Source organism: Daldinia vernicosa (assembly GCF_022497035.1).
Source record: "Daldinia vernicosa strain CBS 139.73 unplaced genomic scaffold F5Y00scaffold_11, whole genome shotgun sequence".
Lineage (NCBI taxonomy): Eukaryota > Fungi > Ascomycota > Sordariomycetes > Xylariales > Hypoxylaceae > Daldinia > Daldinia vernicosa.
In genome coordinates, this window is record NW_025953927.1 from 659,081 (window position 1) to 683,897 (window position 24,817).

The 24,817-nt window shown below is 46.2% G+C and overlaps 9 protein-coding genes across 9 annotated transcripts; 1 reads left to right on the plus strand and 8 right to left on the minus strand.

The window, feature by feature from the left end:
- Positions 1-2,046: 2,046 nt before the first annotated feature.
- F5Y00DRAFT_259827 (glycoside hydrolase family 61 protein) lies at positions 2,047-2,898 on the plus strand (the record flags this gene model as incomplete). Its single annotated transcript, XM_048010944.1, has 4 exons — positions 2,047-2,200; positions 2,255-2,506; positions 2,560-2,760; positions 2,831-2,898. 4 exons carry the CDS (start codon positions 2,047-2,049, stop codon positions 2,896-2,898), a joined length of 675 nt encoding a protein of 224 aa, XP_047867220.1.
- Positions 2,899-3,289: 391 nt separating this feature from the next.
- Positions 3,290-4,454, minus strand: F5Y00DRAFT_259828 (DUF159-domain-containing protein; the record flags this gene model as incomplete). The annotated part of the gene is made up of 2 exons (XM_048010945.1): positions 3,290-3,897; positions 3,950-4,454. The coding sequence occupies 2 exons, from the start codon at positions 4,452-4,454 to the stop codon at positions 3,290-3,292; spliced, it is 1,113 nt and encodes a 370-aa protein (XP_047867221.1).
- A 560-nt stretch (positions 4,455-5,014) lies between these two features.
- F5Y00DRAFT_230864 (putative 60S ribosomal protein L18-B) lies at positions 5,015-6,177 on the minus strand. The gene is made up of 4 exons (XM_048006951.1): positions 6,079-6,177; positions 5,797-5,901; positions 5,332-5,699; positions 5,015-5,276 (listed from the first exon to the last, which is right to left on the minus strand). The coding sequence occupies exons 1-4, from the start codon at positions 6,080-6,082 to the stop codon at positions 5,199-5,201; spliced, it is 555 nt and encodes a 184-aa protein (XP_047867222.1). The 5' UTR covers positions 6,083-6,177; the 3' UTR covers positions 5,015-5,198.
- A 314-nt stretch (positions 6,178-6,491) lies between these two features.
- Positions 6,492-8,827, minus strand: F5Y00DRAFT_230867 (mitochondrial carrier). The gene is made up of 5 exons (XM_048006952.1): positions 8,178-8,827; positions 7,766-8,098; positions 7,387-7,665; positions 7,180-7,316; positions 6,492-7,129 (listed from the first exon to the last, which is right to left on the minus strand). Exons 1-5 carry the CDS (start codon positions 8,184-8,186, stop codon positions 6,889-6,891), a joined length of 999 nt encoding a protein of 332 aa, XP_047867223.1. The 5' UTR covers positions 8,187-8,827; the 3' UTR covers positions 6,492-6,888.
- Positions 8,828-9,752: 925 nt separating this feature from the next.
- On the minus strand, positions 9,753-11,581 carry F5Y00DRAFT_230869 (RNA-binding domain-containing protein; the record flags this gene model as incomplete). Its single annotated transcript, XM_048006953.1, has 5 exons — positions 11,309-11,581; positions 10,901-10,957; positions 10,746-10,845; positions 10,320-10,683; positions 9,753-10,270 (listed from the first exon to the last, which is right to left on the minus strand). Coding segments are annotated over exons 1-5 (650 nt in total), but the record flags the coding sequence as incomplete, so codon positions are not given.
- Positions 11,582-12,481: 900 nt separating this feature from the next.
- F5Y00DRAFT_19260 (MBOAT family protein) lies at positions 12,482-15,364 on the minus strand. Its single transcript, XM_048005193.1, has 8 exons — positions 14,776-15,364; positions 14,467-14,707; positions 14,287-14,408; positions 14,164-14,230; positions 14,005-14,105; positions 13,316-13,927; positions 13,153-13,249; positions 12,482-13,081 (listed from the first exon to the last, which is right to left on the minus strand). Exons 1-8 carry the CDS (start codon positions 15,205-15,207, stop codon positions 12,744-12,746), a joined length of 2,010 nt encoding a protein of 669 aa, XP_047867225.1. The 5' UTR covers positions 15,208-15,364; the 3' UTR covers positions 12,482-12,743.
- A 546-nt stretch (positions 15,365-15,910) lies between these two features.
- On the minus strand, positions 15,911-18,480 carry F5Y00DRAFT_19258 (calponin homology domain-containing protein). The gene is made up of 4 exons (XM_048005192.1): positions 18,345-18,480; positions 18,076-18,286; positions 16,334-18,017; positions 15,911-16,271 (listed from the first exon to the last, which is right to left on the minus strand). Exons 1-4 carry the CDS (start codon positions 18,365-18,367, stop codon positions 16,237-16,239), a joined length of 1,953 nt encoding a protein of 650 aa, XP_047867226.1. The 5' UTR covers positions 18,368-18,480; the 3' UTR covers positions 15,911-16,236.
- Positions 18,481-18,894: 414 nt separating this feature from the next.
- F5Y00DRAFT_19317 (uncharacterized protein) lies at positions 18,895-20,241 on the minus strand. Its single transcript, XM_048005208.1, has 2 exons — positions 19,974-20,241; positions 18,895-19,917 (listed from the first exon to the last, which is right to left on the minus strand). The coding sequence occupies exons 1-2, from the start codon at positions 20,113-20,115 to the stop codon at positions 19,574-19,576; spliced, it is 486 nt and encodes a 161-aa protein (XP_047867227.1). The 5' UTR covers positions 20,116-20,241; the 3' UTR covers positions 18,895-19,573.
- Positions 20,242-21,707: 1,466 nt separating this feature from the next.
- Positions 21,708-23,146, minus strand: F5Y00DRAFT_230880 (uncharacterized protein; the record flags this gene model as incomplete). The annotated part of the gene is made up of 3 exons (XM_048006954.1): positions 22,605-23,146; positions 22,450-22,542; positions 21,708-22,398 (listed from the first exon to the last, which is right to left on the minus strand). Coding segments are annotated over exons 1-3 (455 nt in total), but the record flags the coding sequence as incomplete, so codon positions are not given.
- Between the last annotated feature and the right edge of the window lie 1,671 nt (positions 23,147-24,817).

Consider the following 24,817-nt stretch of genomic DNA (forward strand, 5'->3'; position numbering starts at 1 on the left):
CAACGGTACAACGTTATTATCCTCCCCTTAGGTCCCACCCCCACAGCCCCGATTTGAGCAGATTTTTAGTTGATGATTTTAGGGTGTTGGACCCCCCGTCTTGGCGGCGCTACGGAGTAATTCGATGCGAAAAGGGCTGATGGCTCCCCCCACATTTGGAGGTAACTGCTCTGCTGCTCAGGCCCGTGATTCCAGCATAGCCCCATTGAATTTTAGAGTTTAGTTCACCTTTAGGTACATAGGTACCTCTAGTACTACCAGTACGTACCTACACCAGATAATGCCCTTCCAACTGGGGCTTCTTCACGGCTTTTCTGTCCTTAGCGCCACGAGTTAAGGGTGGTTAATTGGATGTTTGATTTGGATAAATACCTTACCTATACGCAGACGAGATACTTTCCCGCCCCGAAACCTCCCAAATCCGGCCAACCCTCCCGGAACTAACCCGCGCGAGTTTCCCTCCGGTTGTAAGGGCCGATTGAGGCTACCGCCCAGCCGCCGTCACGAGATCACACCGCACTTAACATATCTTGACTTTGTTGGTATAGTCCTGGCTTATTATTCTTGCTGCATGTTTATATACAATCAAACAGGCCGAGAAAAGGGGCCACACGGGCTCAAGACATCCCGAGCATTGTCCTCAGCGGCCTAATCCTCCTTTTGGACGAGATGGGCTCGGCGTTCGAGCCCCGTTTCTATTCTAGGAAGGTTTCTAGAAAAGAGATGATAGGGATATCCTCGACCCTCGACACCATTGGCAAAGGCACTTCTTGGGTAACGTTCCAGTTAGTTAGGTAGTCTTATCTGTGTACCTGTCTCGGTAGTATTCGGCAACGGGAAGCCAAGTATACCAATATATTTCCCAAGGCGTGCATAGGAAGGAATATAAGTATACCCTAAACCCCCAATATACATACGCGCCATTAAACCCTCGCCATATCTTCCGCAGCGTCTGGATTTATCACGTCTTCGATATTGCGAGAACGGAGTTTCACGATCCTTAGGTCATGATGACTGATACCACCCATTCATTCTTTCGTCAAACACCTTGAGCATTGCGACAATTCCCAGCTGACTATGGATATATTATATCACTCACGGAGTCGGTAAAGAATTTGATCCATCCATACGTTTCGCCCGGCGAGCGTATGGGGGTGATCGAAAGACGTTTGCTGATGAGAATAGTTGGATTGGAGGTATTTAGGCTTACAAGAGAGCTTCCCAGGGGTGCAGTCTTATTATTTAGAATACTAAGCGCTGGGGACGACCGGCGATGAACCATCACGCAGGCAAGGTTCTTAGCCATCTAGATATAGAATTAGATTATATTCTTTCTTTAGAGATATATAATTATTGACCTATAAGATACTCAATGATAGTCTCAACTTCCTTTAGTTATATATTACTTATAAGGTAGGCTACCACTTGGAGCATGAGTAAATAGGGGCAAACTCCCTTTATCTTCTTCCCCAACCAGAAGTTCAAATCACAGGACTTATTCAAAAATTTTAAGCATCACCTGCAATCCCTGCCAGCCAGATCTCGCATCCGCTCCTCCGGGGGTCCCAGTGCCGAACTATACTGCTTTCTGTGAGCACATCGTGCATACCTATATACAACCTATTTAGAACGTAAATTGCCCGGCGCCGGAGTAAGCCACGACAGCCAACCATGGAAGCTCTTGCGCCAGGTCGTTTAACCTATCTTATTAACGACTTGCCCCCTATGACGCCCCAGCTCGCAGCCCAGACGCGGGCCCATCGACCTGGCCAGGCCTCGCCGCGGTGCTTAGCCATTGATCCCGTGCCGACGACTGGAGCCGCGGCCCGCTTCATATCGAAGAATCTGGGGTTGGCCCCAGACGGAGGGCGAGTGAACTGCCGAAGGGGGAGATCGTGTGGATTTTTTTCGCTTTTAAGGATGGCCTAGGGCGCCTACGTAGTAGGCTCCGCCAGCTGCTCTGTTCTGCTCTGCACCCACCGGACACTTTCAGCCTCGAGAAAAGAAAAAAAAAAAAGATAGTCAGATCAGCTCTCCTAAATCGCAATGAAGAACGTTGTTGCTCTCATCGCTACCGCCGCCCTGGCTGCTCAGGGCGCGTCGGCCCACTACATTTTCCAGGCGCTGGCGAAGGGAACTGCCAAGGGTGTCCCGTACGAGTACGTTCGACGAAACACTAACTACAACTCTCCCGTTACCGGTTAGTAACTTCCATCAGAGTCAATAGCAACTTTCCGCTGAGATATAATCATAGACCTGTCTTCCCCTGACCTTCGATGCAACGTCGGCGGTGCCACCGGCGGTAACACCAGCACTCTTGAGTTGAACGCCGGTGACCCGTTCACCTTCACACTTGACACGGCCGTCTACCACCAGGGACCCATCTCCCTGTACTTATCGAAGGCCCCGGGCACTGCCGCGGAATACGATGGTAGCGGAGACTGGTTCAAGATCAACGATTGGGCACCTGTCTTCAACGGTGGCCAGGCTACCTGGACCATGAAGGGTACTATCAAATTCAGCTCGTTGCTCGGGCTAACTTGGCTAATCTTAGAACAGACACCTACTCTTACACGGTTCCCAAGTGTATCCCTAACGGAGAGTACCTCCTGCGAATCCAGTCCCTCGCCATCCACAACCCCGGCGCCACTCCGCAATGGTATGTCGGTTGTGGCCAGATCAAAGTCAGCGGCGGCGGAAGTGCCTCGCCCAGTCCCACCGTTAAGATCCCCGGTGCTTTCAAGGCTAGCGATCCCGGATGTAAGTTGCCCCTGCACTTAAATATATAAATATATATATGTCTTGATAGCTAACATTAATTCGTGCGTAGATACTGCCAACATCTACAACAACTTCCACTCGTACACCGTACCCGGCCCCTCTGTATTTACCTGCTAGTTCAATGGCTTTGGATATGCCCCTCTTTAAGGCCGCGGTAGTGTCGTAGGAGATTCCACGCAGATTAAGTAAAGCATGGATATCGCTTCGCGCGATATACCCTCTTGAGATAGGTCGTAGCGAAGCACGCTCATTTAGACATTGTTGTACATCGTCCGATTGATGTGCCCCTTATCTAGTAATTTAAATTCAAATTTCTGCCCATATAATAATACCAGGGCATTGACGGCTGGTGTATCGCCAAAATATGGCATATTTGATACATCGAGACGTACATCCCAATACAAGTTCATGGCAGCCTACGTACCATGATATTTGAGAGTAAAGCGATGTGTGACGCTAATACATAGATCACCACTAGCCAGTCTCGAATACGCCCTGGGCTGCATCGTCAAGAGCTATTTGCGAAGAATTTCGTTATCTTTTGCGTACCAGGTTGGTTCGCTTTATTCGGGCTCTTAGTTCTATTACTGGTGGCGCTAATCTTTTGTTTCGCACCCTTTTGCGGCGACGTGATCGTAGCCACTTTCTTCGGAGGCTCACTGCCGACTAACTTATCTTCAGCTTCTCTTTTAAGGCCAGTTGCTGGTTTACTTTCTTCTTTTGTTTTTGTCAGATCTTCGGTGACGAATCCCTCTTCCTTCTTGACTTTGACTTGCGGTTGCTGTTCCGTTGCATTCTTCTTCGCGGTGCCCTTGGCAAAGAAATTTGCGATATTAGACTTATTCTCCTTGCTGTCGATGGGGACGACAAAGTTAGGCGAGTTGTTCCCAACTTTGCCCACGTCTTTGCTAACGGGATAGACTTCTAACTCTCCCTCAAAAGGTTTCAACAGAGCCTGCAGCTCTTTCGACCACTCGGAACGCTTAGGGTCTAACCAGGTTCGGATATCTTCAGACCCGTTATCTAGAATAACGGGCATGCGATCATGAAGAAAGTTGAGTTGCTTGTTTGAATCTGTGGTGATGATTGTATAGGTGTAAAGCTTCTGCTTGCTATCTAAATACCGGTTAGCACTATTTGTTCTTCTAATATGAGCTTGAACACTCACTTTCGTATTGCACCACATCCCATAATCCAGCGAAACACATTAGTTTGCCGTCCTTCCGCTTAACAAAATGCGGGATCTTATCTTTACTCCCATCCTTCTTCAGCCATTCGTAGAAGCCTTCCGCAACAACGATACATCGCTTTCGAGCCTTCATCGTACTCCACATACCACCACTCTGGGCGAGAGAATCATCTCGGCAGTTGATTGTCTTCATCATAGAACCGTAATCAGGATTACGCTTAGTCCAGAAAGGTATCAACCCCCATTTCATGCTCTGCAGCTTGTAACTAACAGACTTGGACTTTGATGCAGGATCATTACCCCCACCTCCGGCATGCGACTCTTTTACGGCCTCGCCAGAGGAATTAGTATGCTGCCTTTGAGGACCGGCACCCCAGTCTGGCACATCGGCGCGGTAAACGACGCCGTGGTAGCCAGGAGCAAAATTATAGCTTTGCCTTGGCGCTGCATCACCTTCATCGTCTGGCGCATCATCTACAGGCATACCATCATGTTGAAATAACTCGCGAATTTGTGCTGGCCTCTACGTTATTTATCGTAGTTAGTCTCATAACAAGTCAAGTATACATAAAGTGATGAGTTTATCGCCGTACCAATGCCAATGAATAGCGCCCACACATTTTATACACCCAGAGCACCCCGGAAGGAAGATCAAAGCACTGATATTAGCAGGCACTTTAGTAAAGAGAAATAAGACGACGAAGCGTTGGATTGGTATCAACTTTCAATTTGTGTAGTTAATATAAGAGATAAGGTTGAAATTGGCTAGTTATGACGAAACACAGTACGAAGATATCGAACTGTTAGCATCACGCCTCGAGCACGCGGTCAGGTGACGCATTGTCTTTGCAATTCCCCTAGGTAGGTTAGGTTAATTCCCTCTGCTCATTCTCAAAGCATTCTGTGAACAACTAGAATATGACACCTCGGAATCTAAGCTGTCACTCGACACTCTACAACCTTGCTTGCGGTAGCAATAATTTAATTTCATCAACATATCATGCATTCGTCAGTCACAATATTTGCCTGGAAAAAAAGGATACGATCGTTGTCAGAAAAGTGGCAAAGCATCTCAATTTTGTATGAATTGATTCTGTAATCCCGTATCACGCCAAGCCATGCATAAACCACTCCTGAAGTAGCGTAACCCTCTTCCAGTTGAGAACTGTATTCATGGTATATCGGAAGAGACGCAACACAAGACCTAACCCACGCCATTTTTTCCCCCTTAGACCTTGAAACCCCTTGACCGTCTGCGACCACGGGCCTTCTCGAACTTGGGGCCCTTGGACTGGACGTATGGCTTCTGTAAAATTTGTGAGCATGCTAGAATTGGTTAGGACTAAATCTGGTCCACCTACCTTGTGCTTGTGGGGGCCGAAACCGAAGTGCTTAACAGCCTCACGGGCGTTCTTGGGGCCGCGGAGAAGCAGGGTGTTCTTGCCGGTAGGGGCGCGGAGAGCCAGCTGGTCGATGGTCAATGCCTCACCACCGGCGGCAAGAATGCGAGCACGGGCAGTGGCGGTAAATCGCAGAGCGGCGATGGTAACCTTGGGGACCTCGAGGAGGCGGTTGTCGTCGGTGATGGTACCAATAACAACAACGATCTTGCCCTCATCCTCCTTAGAGCGCTGGCTCTTGACGCGAGAAAGGGAGACGGGGGGTTTGTTGATGCGGGACATGAAAAGGCGGTGGAGGACGACCTTGTTGAAGTTGGAGTCTGTTCGGCCTATATGGTAAAATAATGTTAGTCTCATAATCGTATAAATCAAGATGCATTCATAGCTCGTTTCAAAAGATGCCAAGAATCGGGAGAGATAACTTACGGGCTAGGAAGCGGTACAGCTTCACCAAGAGCTTGAGGTAGACATTGTCGCTCTTGGGCGCCTTTCGGTGGGTGCTGCGCACGTGGTGGCGGTCGAGATCAATACCTATTTAGAGAAAAAAAAGCCATTGTCAGCTTTTTGGTTCAAATATGCTCTACCGGGCGCATCCCAGAGGATGATTTCCCGTTGGTTCGCAGAAAGCATGAGAGAAGAGCACAATGCAGTAGCCAATCTCTCACACTTCCACTTGCATAGAAATCTCTAAATAAATAATTAACGTACCCATCTTGACGGTGACTCTTTTGTGATTGAAAAGAGAGTCGATGGGAAAGGAAAAAGCTGGTATGCTGTGGGTTAGTAGTGACTGAAGGAGGGAAATAATTTCAGGTGGGCCGCAGAAAAGTTCGAAATCGCAAAAGATGGAGTGGATTGTGTGGGTGGGCGGTGACGAGCGGCAGTTAGGGTTGGTAGGGGCGGGTACGAATCAAAGAGGTACGTACCTCGCTGTTAGCTAGCATTATGTACGTAAGCGGTATTATCATAGAGCAAGCATTTGACGTACGAAGGTTCCTTGATAAGAAATCCAAATCTTATCATCTCAAGTTGCACTCCTTACTTGAGATACCTACCTCGTAACCTAAGTAGGGTATTCTTCATATTTCACGACAGTGAGATATTAATCAATACAAGACTAATTTCTAATGAATTTTAGATTTTTATTTCTTCTATAGAACTATCACCCTGACGCTATCTCTCCAAAAGAAGAGTGACCCCGCCCTCTCATAGGGGTAGTCATCTTTCAGTATACATATACAACAAGACATTGCTCGGGGTCTATCCTGTCGGAATCCATAGCCTTCTCTACTAAACCTGATCTTTATGCTCTCTATGCCTATTTATCTACCTTTCCCTGTTTAACGCGTCCGGTCCACTGTCCTGCATGATGCAGCTCTTCTTTACCGTGGTGCATCAGCGCCATCCTACTAGAAATCCCGCACGCATAAGTGGTGCATATCGGGAGGTAGTCAAGTACAATTTGGATATAATCCAGTACGGGTGAAGGGAATCGGCTACTATCATGTGTCTTCTCGGTTATAGATCCACTGGTTCTGGCTCTGGCTTTAAGCTGACCAAAAAGTCTCGAGTGACTTCAAAGCTAAGCCAGTTGGCGGCCATGCTAGGGGCGACCTTAAGTAAGTTCGGAATGAGACCCTTATATAGGCCCTTTATTCCTTCTTGGGCTATTATTACTCTGACAGCGTCTCCTATCGACTTGTATTTGTAGCCCATGCCAGACATGGTGTTGATTTGAAATCTTCGCCGCAAGACATCGCTATGCACATATTAGACAACTAGAACTCGAAAGCTGTAAGACATACTCACAATGGATAAGTGCATGTCTGAGCAACGGCGCCCGATACGGCGCCAGCCAACAGCTTCCGTGCTGCGCTGGGGTTTTGGTCACCCTCAGGTGTTAGATACTTGCGGACGAATTCATATGTCATGAAATTCAGCCCTACCTAAGAAACCATTAGTCTTCTCGTGCCATATTCAACAGATCAAGCCCGTAAGGCGCATATTAAAGCTCACATATGGTGCTACTCCTGCGACCGTAGGTATTATGCCGCGGTACAAAGCACGTATACCGCCCTCCTCCTTATACATCATGGCCATTGTAGACCACATACCCGGTAGCTTGTCCTTTGGCACATTGTTGAGTGCAGCAAATGACGCCGATTGGATTGACAGTCGAGTCCGTACGATATCGAGTGGATATGTAAAGAAGACTGAGGTGATGCCCGCTATGCCGCCACACACAAGCCTCTCGAGGGGAGATAAAGGAGCGTTTGGGTACTTCTCGAAGAAGTGCTACGTCCAGTGTTAGCCAAACCAGCCTACAATTGTTTTTTCAATATATGAAGCCTCGACTGAGTTGTAATAAACCAAGTAGCTCTGTTAGCTAACTTACCCTTTTGTAAAGGTTATAGCTGCCGAACTGCACTGCGGAATAAGGAACGATGCGAACGCAATTGGTTCCATTACCAGCCATAAAACCCCTCCAGCCTTCTTCCTTCCACATCTTAGCAAGCGCCTTGCCTACCGATAGCTTGTATTCATTGTGGCCGGCGCTTTGTACCTGAAAGAGAATTTTCAGACGCTCGAGAGGAGATACGACGGTTCGCGATACGGCACCAGCAACACCGCCGGCGCAGAAAGCAGCGGTCACCGGCTGGGAGAGGAAGTCCTTAATTTGGGACTTTCTTTTTTCAATGGCATCCTTGGCCTTGATATCTTCCGAGCTCTAAAGGATCTGAGTCAGCTACCGAATGGGACTCATCCCAGCGCAAAGGCGGGCCGTTATGAAAGTGAGGTAGACGTACAGCGGCCATGTTGGAACTTCGGCTAGGCGAACACGGAAGAAGTCGAGCGACGTAATAACGAAAGACAGGCGGCGTATAGTTCGCACGGGGCTGAAGTAGGGGGCCGAGAAGTTTGCGCGTGGCTGATGCTTGAACATGTATATCGAGAACTAAAGATACCTAGGCAGTCTTTGAACACGACTACACCAACAACGATACAAGTTTTATCGAAAAGCTCTTGACGATTCGGGCGACATAGTCGAGCTTGTAGGACGGGCTATCGAGGGCATAGGTAACAGCGGTAACTGCGCAGAATTTCGAAGTACCCTTTACCTTGCGCAAGGATGTCGCTCTACGTATCGTTGGGTCAGATCATCGAATTGACTAAAGTACATGGAGTACACATGATCGTTTGCGTCTTAGATATATGCTCGACGTTGATATTACTTTATAACGGAAGGGTATTAAATATGAGTATGCAACGTGTTACTTGAATGGTGAGGTGTGAAGGAGGACCAAGAGAGAAGAGAAGCGAAAAAATAAGAATAAAGCTAGAAAATTTAGCTATGAGGGATGGATGGTAAGAACGTTAGTAGCTACTACCTAGGTAGAGTACCTAACGTAGATGCATAAGTTTTAAGGTAAGATGGGACCTTACAATAGGTTCAATAGGTTGAAAGTAATGAAGTCGGCCAGTCGGAGCTTTGAGAAAATTACCTCTACCTAAGCTAGTCTTAGGGGGGAGCCAGTCACCCGCCGGGCTCACCTGAGACTTTCAGGTACTAACAACTAACAACTAAGCTTCAAGTGACCTATAAGTTGTCATTTGCTTCCTAGGTATACATTAGGTACCTAGGTTGGTATTTCGATATTTCTCATTCATTCGAATATTCTCAAGACTTGGAGCATAATAAGGCTGTCTGATCTACATACGTAAGTGCCTGGTAGATATGCATGTATTAGACAAGCGGTAAAGAAAGGAGTAGTACATAACTACGGAGTACAAAACTGAAAATCTTTTTGAAGAGGGCCCTGGCATTAACTTTGACGTTCCGTGCATTAGTTTTGTATATTACAGGCATACTAAAGTGAGCCCCCTTTCTTCCCGTTCCTTTCCTTTGTTTGTACCTCGAGGGCTTCCCCACAAAGCCTAGATAAAGCCGAAGAGAAACCAATACATACGTACAACCAAGCCGATGTCAGCTTTGGAAAATCTCTACGCGGGATACGACGGTGTATCATATATGACGTGACTCGGCATAATCAAGATGCAGCCCGTAGCCATTCCATGTCAAGAAAAAAAAATCCATAAGATCATCATCTGAACAGCAATAATCACTAACTGCTTCATTGGCTATTGTTCCCCTGCTATCTACCTACCTATAACACGAAGCAACGTTCAAAATAACCAGCTCCTTAAATAGCTTGCATAAACTTTACAGGTATAAAGATTAGAAGTTCCTAATTAATAAAACTCAACTCTATCACAGCTATTCCGTACGTATTAGATAGACAAAGTTAAAAATATGATAATTATTAGTATACGGAATCATCTGTCGTGACATATAAGTATATTCTTTAAAATCACCTAACCCTCTTAGCATCAAACACGGCCAGTTGACCTGTATAGCTGCTGGAACTAACTCTGATGACCTTCCAGCATACGTAGATTATCATTAACAACACAAATCTGCAAAAACTAACGAAGCTCGTTTTTTCACTATTGATGCGCAGGATCAAAGTAAATTTGCTCTAAACTAATTGATTAGGAACATGTCCCACTAGGCGCACCCGTTACTACCTAACCGCCTTGACCTAATGATTATCGTTCCTCTCGAGGGAACCTAAATCTTCTCGGTAGTATCAAATGCATCGTCTCGGAATTCAGCCTCTCCGCCAGTTGTACACAGGATCATGGGCCTGTCGATTGAATCGGAACTAGAATATGAGCGAAAGCCAGTGTAAAAACGCAAAGCCAAACACCCGTGCAACAAAGGAGATGTCTATTTCACACGTTGCGGATGCAACCCACTGCTGAAGAGGTAAGATAACCAGGTATACTTATTACTCAGCAACGTCCAAGTCATCGTGTTGGGGAGGAGGACTGTCAACAGCTGGATCCAATGTTAGATGCCTCTCTATAAACGCGACTATGAAACTCACCTTTACGATCATCACCGTTAGTACCGTTATCACGGCGGTCGCGGTCGTCTCGGTCGTCACGATCGCGGTCACTAGGCAAGGGTGTAAGCTCCGACTTGACAGGAACCTTAGGTGAGCTAGACGGGGATTTGTACCGAGGATCCGGAGAACGAGAACGGTCGCGGGTATCACGGCGTTCACGGTCGTAGTCGCGATCGCGGTCTCGGTCACGACGGTCGTCCTTCCTGGGAGAATAGTCGCGTGTGCTGCGGCGAGGTGAAGGCGAACGGCCGCGACGAGGAGATCGGCCTCCGCGGTCACGCCTGCTGTCGCGGTCACGACCACTGTCAAAGCGCCAAGACGCGGACGGAGGAGTGCGGGCCCACTATATATTCGTTAGCTGACCGCGTCTAGAAGAATTGGGCTATAGTCATAAGGATAGCTTACCTCAATCTTCAGAAGATCGTCCCGGCCGATACGCTTGTTATGCATCTCGTGGTACGCATCATCAGCGTCACGACGATCCTCATACTCCACAAAAGCGAACCTGCCATTCTGATTAGATCATGCGATAGTTACCAATTAGGGGCTGCTCAGCTTACAGTCTGCTGCTCGCAGAGCGAGGGGCTGGAATGTCACAACGGACGAGACGGCCATAGCTAGATAGATTTGATGTCAGCAATCCCCGCAACAAAGTGAAGACTTTCCCAAATAATTAATGATTTGCATCGATTGCATGAAGCTTCGAAATCCCATCGCGATGGTCAAGGGACGCGGAACGATGCATCTCAAGATGCCATACGACCGCTCGATCGAAGGAGATGGGAGGCTGAGATGGACACGGAGGACGTGGAGGGCAGAAGCGTAGGTTAAGAAGACGAATCGAGGACTCGAACGAAGCCGAGAACGACGAAGCGAGGTCGGGGTGAGGACGAGGAGAAGGCAGGTGACATCGGACACCGCATCCGTAGGACGGTCGATCGATTCACCGACGAGGATAATGGACATACCGTTCGAATTCGTAGGCGAGGTCGCGAGCACGCGTGCCATGGCTAAAGCCAGTCACGTAGAGAGTAGTACCTCCTCGAGACATTACAGCGGCTTGATGAGGAGTAAATGATTAATGAGAGAGGAAGCTGAGAAAAGCTCTTGAAATCAACCTTGATGGTGTAAGGCAGAGTTTTGACTTTAAAATATATCGCGTGTTGGGGGTGTTGAAGTAGCTCCCCAGCAACCCAGTGATGAATGGAGTTCGTCAAATAGTTGAGGTAAGGTTGTCAGTGGTTGGCCGACAAATAAAATTTGTTTTTCAAAGGAGACGGATCATCTTCGGAAGAACAGCTTGCTAGGTTAGTAGGTATGCTTTGACCACAGTGTAGCCAGACAAATGGCAAAATGCATACTGTACTTAGTGATACAATGACGTAGTTTGCTGCCTGTCAATGGAATTGTAGGCAAGTACGTACTTCCGTGAACGTTATGTCCAACGTTCTTACCTCTGATCATGCAGCATCTATCCCATTGAATGAACACCACCCAACTCGCGGTTACCCCAAGATGGGTATTCACATGCATCCCATTTTTAATTAATACTAGCTTTTTTGTTCCTATTTGCCGCGAAACATATATTTTATATTTGCAGGTTCGATTGGCTACGAACATCCAAACCACCAAGCCGGCCTGAAGCAAGCATCCAGATTGAGGAACACCACTGCGTCCACTACCGCATCTACATTGCATGGTGTCGCTCATCATATGTAGATTCGGCCTACTCTTACGTAGCCCACGTCGACCACGCTGTTATTCCGACGGACTTGTAACACAATGAACACATTGCTTGCCATCAGGTAGCCAGGAATAATCTGTGGCGCATTATTACCGCCAAAAGCTATAAAACTTGCTGTGTGTTGCATAAGAGCTGCATGAAACCATGGAATAGAAGACCACAAAGGGTCGTATACATGCGGACATGAAAGCTGGGGTCTCTCGATATCTCTCCTATAGGTCAAACCTAGTGTTCGCCCTGCAATACTTCCCATCATTAAACCCAAGTGACTAGCTACCTGTTGGAGAGCTTCCGGTTGGTCCACCGTAAATGTCATTTACAAGTTGGGACTAGTGAATGATCTACTAGTTACGGGTAATCATTAACTAACCTAAGTAATACAAGGCAAATATTAAAATACCAGTTACAATATCAGTTACGATAGAACTTTAACCAGCTAGTAATTTACAAAATAGCCAATGTTTACACACTATTTATTACCTACTTTACCTTAACCGTGACTTCGATCCAACACGCTGTCTTTGGTATGTAACACCGTAAACTCCAAAAGCCCTAAAGTTTCTCTTCAAAACATATGGCTCCCTAAAATTCGCTTGCTTGCCTCTCCCCTCTACGTCTAGTGTATCTCCCAAAGCGCCAAACATCCAACCAACAACCATTCAAAGAATCAGATACAAACTACATAGCAAACTCGGTCCTGTAAAAATACCAACCCAGAATATGATGTTCCCAATCGTTGGCTGGCCGCGAAGCCACTTAGTCCGGCTGAGCCGCACAAGCGGGAGCTGGGTCATCTGGAGGATGAGCAAGTACCCGCGTAGTTTCTTGAAGATACACCACATGACCAGCTCGTGAACGCAAGCCGAGAGGAAGAAGGTAATGAGCGTCGCGGTGTGTTTATTTACACGCATGGATGATATCGAGCTGTGATACACGTGCCGCAAGAGAAAGTTGTGGACCGGTCGGTTCCAGTCGCGAGCGTACTGATCCCATGAGACTACTTCGGTGTTAGTATCGCAGATATACCTATGCTAATGAAACTAGAATGAAGGATAAATGGCAACATACCGCTGTTCCACCACGCATCATAGAAGCTTCGGTCCGCAAAAAAGGTGAGTTCCGCAAGGATATTGAGAACCGTCTCCCAGATGAGATACCAAGCTAACTAATGGCGAAGAGTCAGCAGAGCACAAGTAGGTAATATAAAATAAACTATAGCAGTAGGACTCACCATATATTCCATCATGAAGGGAAAGGCAAGATCGCTGAGTATCCATGGAAATTCGCGAAATCTTTGCGTAGTTGTCAAGCCCATTTCCTTCATATGGATCGTTCTCATTACAACAGGATAAATAAACGCTTGAGATATCATGACCATGACGAATATGACACCGAAAAGAGCACACGCTTTTTCAGCCACGTAATACCAATTAATACTATCGGACCTGGGATATTGCAATTCATAAACGACAGTGGGTAGTACGATATATTCGTAATGGTTCCAGAAGGTAAGGTTATTTGGATAATAATGTGGAGGGTCCGTCTCTTTGCCCCTGAGTTCGTCTGCGAGAGCGTCGACTTCCCACTTAATGAGACTTTCGAAAACATGAATCTGCTCTATGTCAAGTGGTTCTGCTGCTTCAATAGCACGGGAGATGCTCTCCATGTTATTTTGGTCGGTAGGTCCATTCTTTGATAATGAAAACCGCCTCTCACGGTACTCATCTGCCGATGGCGGATGAGCGAGATGCGACGTTGAGAGAGCCGAAATCCTTAGTCTCGTTTGCGAAGGCGATGTCACAGGTGATATATTCTCCAGCTGTTTCAATTTAAGGAGTAGACTCTAATTAAATCGAGAAGTTAGCAATTTGGTCGTGCTTACTAGATCACTTAGACGAATATGAGGTTATAAACACCAACCTGTCGTTTCTTGTAGACGGATGAAAGGTGGCCATTATAGAACGCATATGAATGTTGCTTCATCAACATGACAAGGCCATGAAGAACAAAGAATACAGTATCTTTAATAACAATAATTATTAGTATACGGGCTTCGTTCTCAGTAGGAAGCTCACTCACGTGTCCACGGCCAATCCCTCACAAGAGTAAGGCCAACTACACCCGCGATGAACAGAGTTTGCCAGATCTATGGGACTATGGGTTAGAAGGAGTTCGTTTGTAAAAACCGTGTTAAGAACTTACGTTTTGCAATATCCAACCAGACCTTTTCCAGTCGATATAGTTGAGAAAACCCAGTCGCTGGATTACCCAGCTCACTCCCGTCAGAGCACACATGATGCCGTCGGAGAATAGAAGTACAATGACTATATTAGTGGTTAATCGTTTTATATTCCGAAGTATCGAGGATCAAAGCCAACTCACCATCTCTTCTAAACATGGTTTTCATGATCTCATTGGTACCGAGCGGGTTCCCAGTTTTCCTCCAGTTGTCAGCAGCCATCTTAACAATCAAGAAAAACACCGAAATCCAGAAGAGAACATAAAAGCCATGAAACGGGCTGTTTGCTGCATCCTGGTTTTGCCTATCGAACGCTGAGAATTGCCTCGTGAAGACCATATCCCGTAGCTTTTCGCGTCGCCCCGGCAGTGCTTTTTCTTTCTCCTGTAACTATCCAATGTTAGTGCTGCTCGTAAGCGAAGCGGATAAGTACTGGAAATGTGTCGACTTGCTCTTTCCAAACCCCGTCTTAATATCTCACGAAGTTCTGCATCGTCACTGGCTACCACGTAGGTTTTTTCCCCCTTGCTTGTAGAAGCATATTTGGGTAAGCCATGGAGAAGCTGTTCAGAGCTCGACTTCTCATTTAGGTCTGGGCTCTCTAAGTGCAAGATTTCAGGAGTTTCCGAAGCCGAGTTATCATAGGAATCGGATTCTGGTTTGCGTCGTAATAAGACCGAGTGCGGATGTGTGTCCGTAGCTTCAATACCCGAATCGCTGTTACTATCTGAAGGGGTATCTGGAGTGCGATGTATAGCTTTTAATGCCTCGTTTAAAGCAACTGGATGCTGTGTCTCGCGTCTTGAATGTACGCCATGGACATCCGTATCCGTTGCAAGATGATCTCGGCGCTGTGAAGCCGCATGTAACTCTTCAGTAGACATATTTGAAGGAAGGCAATGGGGTTGAACGACAATATCCAGCCTCCTTTTCTAATGGCGGAATGGAGGATTACCCTAGTAGGTGGGAGGCTGAATGGAATTGACAGATTTTATATATTAGGTAGGTATCAATTGAGGCTCGGAGTGAAATGATTTATTTATAAGGTTAGATTCCCGTTATCTCGTACACTCGGATCAATCGTATGGAGAATCGCCACCTTTAGGGGTACTTTAGCACGGCCGGTGCAACCGGACGAATCCACTAAGTTTTTAACAACCAAAGATTCCGTCGAACCCGGTTGGAGCCTGATGACATTGAAATTGGTACGGTCGCTGCCGTTCGGCGTCGATCTCACTCTTCCAGATGATCCTTTAATACGCCGAGGTAATACTGTTTTCTACAAGGTGCGGTTCCACACAAGACAATGGAGAAGGCTCGGCTGTCAACAATCATTGCGGGAACCCGACGTAAAAATGGAGTCTTTGTCTTCATTCCTCTATTATTAGGGAATAAATTAGGGGGACTGGGGGAAAAGGGAGAACAAGGCTGAAGACATTCGACGAGGTAGTGAGATTGTAAGCTTCCCATATCGACAAGTTCCTATGGGCAAAATGGCGGGGCCTTGCTACACTGTTACACTGTCGCACTGCATTAGGATACAACTATAAATTAATCTAACGTAAGAATGTGCATCTTAGGAGGTACCTAATGTACACCCCTAAATAGTAAATACCTCAGGTCGGTACGAACTGGTGACCTATTATAGGTACCTAATCTTCACCTCAAGCTTACCAAACCCGAAAGAAATCACTCATAATGCAATATATTCAGTTTTCTAGTTGACACGACATACCTGGGTACCTAAGGTAGTTGGATAAAAACTGCATTCGGAATTTTGGCAAGGCTAACAGGCCATTCAGTAAGCTAACTAACACATATCGTCGTCAAATCCCCCAACTTTTTTAATCCGAAGTAACCTAGAGGTAGGCCCTTTGCACACTTCTTTCGCAAGATAATTAAAAGGCTGCAATCTACTGCATCTTCTCGTAAGTCGCCATAAGCGAGCCTGTAATTATGAGTTAGCCAATACTACTACGCCCGAAAGGTTTATAAACTGAGTTGTCTTACCGATGAAAGTAGTAACCAATCTGCTTCGGACCTGGCAGATATCTTCAGGGACTAGCCAGATCGTTGCTCCCATCTTTCTGGCGATGCTAATGCTTAGCTTAGCATTCAAGTATGCCTCTTCATCGGTTCGTCCAGGCGTGACAAGGTCGTAGTCGACATAACTGCTCTTCATACCGTTGAGAACATCTAAGAAGAAGATACCACTGCCAATAGCGGGGTCTTTAAACGACCGAACCGATGAACTCCGGCCTCCTTTTCGAGACATGTCATTCGCCCATCTTACCATCTCTGCATCGGTCATCTCCCGTTTTCCAAGACGTTGCGCTAGAGCTGAAAGTGTGAGAGTAATATCCTTTCGCATGAGCTGCCAGACAAGACCCAGCGTAAGCATTTTATTTCCATCTGTGATGTCCGCTCCCTGAATACCAACTAGCGAGAAGCCATTCTGCTTGCCAAGTTCAACGGCGTAATTAGTGTTCTCGACGGCTTTGAATCTCATCAACTCGGCGCCACTTGCCGGCCTCTTGTTCACATGTCTCCAGTTCACCGATCCCTTGATAACCTTGTCGTAGGCCTGAAGTAGAACGGAACCGTCGCAAAGGTCATCGAAGAAGGAGACCACAGCTGGTTGTACGTCCAGACTGTTCAACCACAATGTGAATACTCTGGCTTCTCGTTCACCTTCGGCATCAAAGTCTTCCACCTGCTGCTTTTCTTCCTCGGTAATCGGGTCTAGGGCTGGATGAGTGTTGAACAAATTAGCAACAAAAGCTAGATTGAGCTTAGGGTTTCCTGCTACGAGAGAACTCGGTGTCAAGAACTTCCTGCAGCTCAACTTGTCGGCGTCGACCAGTACCTCCTCTGCTCGCTGTAATAGATCGCGTGTTTGAAGAGGAGCTCTGCTACAACCGTAATCCTTTCCAATTTGCGCCAGAAGAACTGCATAGTTCTCTCCATCCTTTACATCGCTCGAAAAATTGCTGACTCGGCGATGCCAACCAGCTGCGTTAAGGTGATAGTTGAACCATCGTAGGAGGATTTGCTCGGGAGGTAAGCGTAGAAACTGCTCCAGCGTCTCGTCTTCTTCAAGCAGTCTATAGAGCTCGGGGTGAAGTTTAATATCAATCTTGCCTAAGAGACCTCTCCGAATAATCTGCCAGATTAGACCTAGAATGAGATGTTCTCGGACTTCGATGATATCACCGCTACCAATATTGACGACCGAACAGCCGATACCTTTTGCAGACTCGATGACAATGTTGTTGTTCTCTGTCATATGGAACGTGTTCAACTTTTTGACCTTCTTGCCGGGGACATTTAGTACACGCTCATCGATGGTGTCGGGAACGCTGTCATTGATAAGTTTAGCTAGCACCAAACCGTCTTTACACTCGTCGAACATCTCGAAAGTGTCGGTCGGGAAGGGCAACCGACTCCCTATATCAGGGTCGCCAGCTAAGACAGCATTGATGTGGCGGGTAAATTCGGTTCGTTCATCTTCGTTGATGGTATGGGTGATATTGGCACTGGAGCCTTGGACATGAATCTTGCCGATGCTTCCTTTGGAGGAATGTCCCTGTCCACCTGTTCTTTGAGCTACGATACCGGCGGGAGCAACCGGCGCAGCACCCCCAGTGTTCATACGCCGTTGCGCAGGGGAGGATTCGCGTAGTTTGGCGATTAACTAGTTGCATATTAGAACCGGAGGCTTGGCATCGTTTGTATGGCCCAACGTAACTTACGCCGACATAGTCTTCGAGTTCAACTCTTCGGGAAGCGTCGAGCTCAACTTCTCTTAAAGCCTGTCTAACGACATCGTAAGGCTGTCGCTCGCTTTGCTGGGTAGCCTTTATGGCGGTAGCCTCGTCAATGTAGCCCTTATCGTCGACGTCGAGCCTGCGGAAGGCATCGGTAAGACCGAATATGTCGCCTTGTTCGAATTGAGGAAATTTCCTAACCGCCGTCAGTTTCGCGAGCTCCAAGGTAGGGATTATTGTGTGTGATGGTTTACCTCTGAAGCTTGAGAACGTTCATGACTAATAAAGTTGATCTTCAAGGGCTAGTGAAAATTGTTGTTGATTGGACTAGAAGATCTATCGACAGAACGCGATCGTGAAGAGTTGACTTTAAGGGGGTTCTAGTGTATGAATATGTAGTTTCGATTAAGTCGGTTAGGAGCTCTTAGCTCGAAGGGTAGTCAGGTAGGCAGCTATAGATAATAACCGAGGACCTCCCAGAGGCTCAAATTATGTTTCCTAAGTTAGGCTACCTCCAGATGTAAATTGTCAGGATGGGAGTTGAGTGGAAAGCTTGGAAACGCGGGCCAAAGCTGCGTAGTGTATAGATGGAAGTTCGGTGGGGGAGGGGAGAAGCGCCGACTGGTACACTGATGTAATTTCATGTCCTTTAGCCTTGGCATCCTTGGTATCCTTGGCAAAGCCACCGCCACAGTCACTTGCGTAACGTTTAACGTAAATATGATTACGTAAAGGCGCTGTTCACGGGTCACATCTTTAAGGCAGCATTCAATTTTAAGGCTTCATGAATTTTTTATCCGGCTGCCTAACTGAAGTCTCGTCATCGCAATGTTAGATGTACCCAACGAAACAATTGCATTCAATCTCGGGCTCGGTATATACGACGACTGCCAAGACGGACGTTCCGACAAATTTCTCTATATGAAAATGGTCACTTGAAGAACGCAAGATTTTATAATTATTAATGATTAATATTATGGGTTGTCGTGCCTAGTCAATCAAGTTATCATGACATTGGCAATCAACATCTGTCCCGTCTATGAATAAGAACGTCTATAGTCTAGGCTTACATCCTCACTCTCGCGAGACATACAAGCCAGAAGGGCTAGGTGTAGATCTACCAACTGATGAGCCCTCCTCGATCTTATCTTGTGATCGACGTTCAAGTTGGTCCTTTCAGTAAGGCATATGTGGGTTTGATCCGACGTTCAGGTTCGGGTAGTTGATATTTATTAAGGGCGTACTTCTTGGCTCATTCTAGCATAGGAAACTGAATAGACCGGACCACTACTATGTGAGGGTGATTCGCGACCGACCATCGAGATCGTCTCGGTCGGTAGGTTGTACGCTGTTGTCGCCAATGAACCGACCACGTTTGCGACACATGTGTTTGCTTCCCGGACCACGTCGATGACCCGACAACAAGTACGCTAAGATGTCGTACCTGACACATCACCGTGCACTACCCTAAAACTCCCCGCTGTTACGCTACACCGTAAATGGTATCGGGAGTGATCGTGAAGTTCATAAGCGGCGCTACGAATTGGTTGTACGACGCCACGGCCTTTCCAGTGTAGTTCCACCACGTCGTCGAAACATCCAAGTCGGTGAACTTTACGCTCACTTGGATCTGAGGCTTGTGAGATGTTCCGTTGGCAGTGCCGTTACTCGGGAGGAGTTTCGCAAGGACAAGGTACTCGGTTTCGGTTTCCTCGAGCGCTGTGCAGGCCCTATAGTTGGCACCCTCGCCTTCTCCGCTACAGTACGCCTTAAACGAAGGTCTGGCCGGCCTCGACGTAGAACTGGCAGTGCCGGTCACGTTGAAGTCTGAACAAATGAGTAAGTGAGAAAAATAGGGTTATCAAAAGCAACAGGAGCCTTACCATAGTGACATTCTCTCGCGCAACCAGCACTCCATCCTGTTACAGTCCATTTCCAGGGTGCGGCGCTGGAAGCAATTTGCATCACCGCCGCGGACGCAGAAGTGGCGCCGGCTACCGTGGTTAAGAGGGAAGAAATACGCATCTTGACGATTATTAGGTAAAATGTATTAGGTAGAGTTAAGTTTATAAGGTAATTAAGTTATCAATCAAGTAGAGTTGATGTAGATGGAAAGAAGTTGATTTTACGCGGCCTTCTTGACGTGGGAAAGGTACCTTCTAGATGGAGTCTCTAAGAGGAGGTCCCTGAGCATTAAATAAGAAGCGTACCAGATTCACTAAAACTAAGGTGACAACCAGACTTTGTCGAAACGTGACAAGACATCCTTAGTTCCCTATGGGATTGTTTCTTTACAAGGACCATTATGAACCATTATTGAGCCATTACGGACCTGACCAACTCGTGCAAGGTTGCAAGTAATATGGAGAATGTCTGTCAACATCCCTGTGGTTACTAGTCGATCAAAGAGATTTTAACGTGCGCCATTGGAGAAGGACAAAAAGCCAAGCACGATCGCGCTAAGTTATTATTATCCCCTTACTGCCGATCGGTTCGTATCTGTTCGTATGGTGGGATTGGCCCCGAAAAGGCGAGATAAAAGGGGAAGACTCGAGCTCCTTCAGGAGATAAGGAATACTTTTGAAATACGAAAGGGGCAAGTTACACAAGAGTACTCTTCTCGCTAGAGTCAACTACCGTTAGCCCCCGAGTTACAAATTCAATACTTCTGCCGTGTACATTTCCTAAATTGTTCGGCCTCGGGACAGCGCAGGTCAATTCCGTTTATTGCTCTTGGATTCATGCAGCCATCGAGCATTAATGTTCCTATTATTACATACGTGCATATGTAGTGGCTTCGATAAGTCTCGTGGCTCGATATTAATATGCACGATCTGAGGTGGTTCAACATTGATCTTCCTAAAGGAAATACGCATCCTATTGTTACTGAATAGAGACACTTACACACGTGCCTAAATCTCACTTGTTTTACACCAACCTAAGCATCGCTGGCATTTTGTTAAAGGTCGCCCTGCGTTGATGTTACCCTGCCATCGTGGGATACAAGCGCCAGCTAAGCTTGCTATCACAGTTCCCTTGCTTCCAAGATATTCACTCTACTTGCAACTTTACCTTGCGCTTGACGTAGTCAATGATACCATCTAGTACAGTAACTCGAATCTCGTTCAAGAAAGCTAGCTCCATACGTGGTTTATATCAACTACCTAGATATTTGTCTTCACTGTTTCAATTGTATAAGTCTAGGTAGGTTCTAGAATATTGTGGGGATAGACCTATTTTCGCTTCTTACATATTATTATAGTCCACCATCGATTAGATTTGAAGACTTGAGTATGTAACACTATGGAGGCTGACTCGAGTAAAGATGGCCGGTTACACGATTGTCTCCCAGTAGAGAGTTTTCTTTATCACCCAGGTTTTTATAGCGATTGTAGCTCGTGCGAATCCTTAGAGGGTTGAAAGGAACTTTGCCGTTCCTTTCCCCAATTGTAGCGGGACGGACCGGCCGGAAGAAATAAAGACCTGTCATACACTTCTTAACTCAAAGGCCTATTAGTTTAATATTGCACTCGGGTAGTCTTGATATTATATTGAATATTCTAGATGCTAAAAGAAATTAGTATGTTAATAGAATATTTTCGATTTGTACGAAGTACCGAGAGATCTTTTGCACTATCCTATTTGACCACTGTGGTGCTTTTGACTTCTGAGTCTCTGGTATGTGGATAACCTTAAATTGACTGTAGTCACCGTATTTCCTTCGCAGCACTCTCTTCGTCTTTAGGCTTATTATAGCGAGGGACGATTTAGGATCTCATATACCTTATCTGTGAGCATACTCTACATGAGACGCCATACTGAAAACTACCGCGACCTTTTGACTAGTGGTCGTTTCACCAGGATAACTACTAATAACGTGCGATGCCCTCTTCCCGTAGCACAGCACACGAATCAAAGACTTGCATGAAACATGTATGAGCGCGAGCTTTGCTCATTGTAGGAGCAAGTCAGCATCTATTCTTAGCATAGGGTTGAGAGTCATCGTGAGTTTGCCTGTATGATAGTGACGTCTATACCTGCGCTGGTCTTTGTAGATGTGTGGTATGTTCTCCCATGGTGGGATACACCCGGGATCTGCGTTTGGACCTATTTCCACCTTGTTCTTTCAAGACCGATTCTTATTAGAACCCGAAAGCTTTCCTAACTCTTCAATATCCTAAATTTTTTTTTTCGAGAATTATCGGCAGTGTCTGATCATCTTCATATGAGCAAAAAAATATCAGCTAGTTTTACTCCGGACGCATAACGCAATACCACATAAAGACAAGATCATTCCAATCCATGTATCTAACTTAATTAGTAATTAGGTACATCGATGTTATGGCAATAATGACTTACCTCTGCTTATAACCTTCTTGTCAACCCACCAGTCGCCAAGTACTGTGAATAAGAAGGCTAGTGTGTTTACGATTGGGACCGTCAAGCTCAATTCTGTGGCGGGATGTTAGTATATCAAAGCCCTGATAGCATCAAGATGGAACCAGTCGACTTACCTGCTTGGCCGATGAGGAGGAAGAACCAAACACTCCCGGTCAAGTTGATCAGCAGTGGAACAGCATATCTCGGGTTCTTCAGTAGATCAAGGACGGCAAAAAAAGCCCCGTAAAGTTTACTCTTGACTCGGCTTGCTTTTACGTCGTCTCTTGCTAGTGTCGGATGAGCCGGTGGGTTATGATCTTTGGCCGCACGGCGAATGAAGGGTGTCGTAAATCCCCAAGCAAGCCCGACAAGTAGGAAGCCAGCCACGTAGTTAATAGTCGGTGGCTGAGATGAAGGTTGGGAAGAGGACATCTTGGGATATCGGTATGGAATATCAATAACGGCGCGTTAATTACTGGGTTTAGTAAAAGTCGAATAGTTCGTTGTAGTGTATGAATGGATGCCAGGATGCTTAGAAGTTACCTGGTAGGTATGTGCATAGCCAATTGCCAATCAGATGGGCGATTCTCCGATGCTAAAAGCGGGACTTGTCCCACATTTAGGTACCTATTATGTATGCTGCTATGGAAGGTAATTGTCTCCTGTCAAGCCACACCGTAACTCCTGTGTAGAACTTGGGTAGATGGTATGTGCATTTTGAAGGCTTGAATGTAACAACTCGGAATTGTATTCAGTAAAAGTCTTACAAACATATCCGCGTCACCGTTCTACTATACACCATCATTAATATCTACAAAATGGATCAAACCTCGAAGTTAAAGAACGGTATGGATTACTGGGGCGAATAAATTCGTCTTAAGATCTATCTAGGTTAGTTATTAGATCATTGTGAAGAGGCTCCTTTTAAATGTGTTGATTCCCCGTCGACGTTAGCCATTTAATAATTCTTTACGAGTCGGTCGGTATGCATATGCGTACTGGTCTAGACCGCCGTCTCAACCGTGGGGCCGTTACGGTAACCGGCAGCATACAAGTCGGTCTGTAGTTCATACCTCCTCTTGGGGTTGGTATCAAGTCACCCCAGTTGATCTGCTTTTAGTCCACTCAATAGCATATCCTGCATAGTAACTCGGAACTCATATCTTGATCCAATCGTAAATCGCGGTTGACGAGAGCACTTTCGCAAAAAAGGGGGGCACTATTGAACGACATGGAGCTAGCCGTGAAAACGATTGGGTATCGGTCGATTGCGTTCACGATTCGTTGCATACATTAGGTAGTCTTGATGGTTTGTAGTCCACATCTTCTCAGGGGTCGTTCGGCAGCGTGTTTAGACAGTGGGGTTCGAATTGATCTTAAGGGAATGTGATTGGAATCTGGCTGTCTGGACCCTTCAAGGCTAAGCTTTGAAGGCTTCACACAATCTGGTGTATAGTCGACACCGCTGAAATATTGTCGATGCTTAACTGGACACCCTTTTTGAGCAATTGCATTCTTCATATTATGCAGGGGATGTCTCTTACATAACTCTTGAAATATTCGAGTTTAGAGGCTGTTCCGGATAATCACCTAGTGCCGTCGATAATTACTCTTTCCTCCTGTGACTTACCATCGATGTAGCGCCTCGTAGTACGCTTAGTGCCGTTCGTATGGTATTGGGTAATAGTTAATATAATTGGGAGGCGACGAATAACGTCGATGTTGCTAACATCTGAGGCTGAATCGTGGGTTAAGCCGCACTGTGGAGGTTCATGTGGGCCTAACTTGGTATTAAACTGTAGACAGTAAGGCTTGCTCATGACAATTCATATAGTCCAATCGTTTAGTCTTTGAACCTGTAACGGAGCAGACTATCCGCGGTCCCTGGCGATCACCTCTCAGAGCAGATAAGCCTTATGTCGTGATTAACTTCAATAACACTGTCCGATGCTCGATAATTCTGGTCGATGACACAAATCCTGGGGTTCTCGATTTATGCTGTTATGTACATATGATAGACCTTAGATTCAGCTCTGTAAATCTCCTGACCGATCATGTCTAAGTACGGACCAGGATAATCTTTCCGACATAGGCCTAAGTAGCCTAAGGTGGCTTGACTGGTGATTACACGACTCTAAACTACACGTTGTTGTCGTCATGACTTAATTGTCTATGCTGGTAATTAACTGGAGTATAGGCGTCAGCGGCTTCATATGTCATAGAGGATGTCATAAAGGATATAGGAAGTAAGCCTAAGTAAGGTCTGAAGAAACGTGTATAAAGAGGAGTTAGATTCTTTCCCATTCAGTCTCGTATCAACATAACAGCAACAATACACATAACCTAA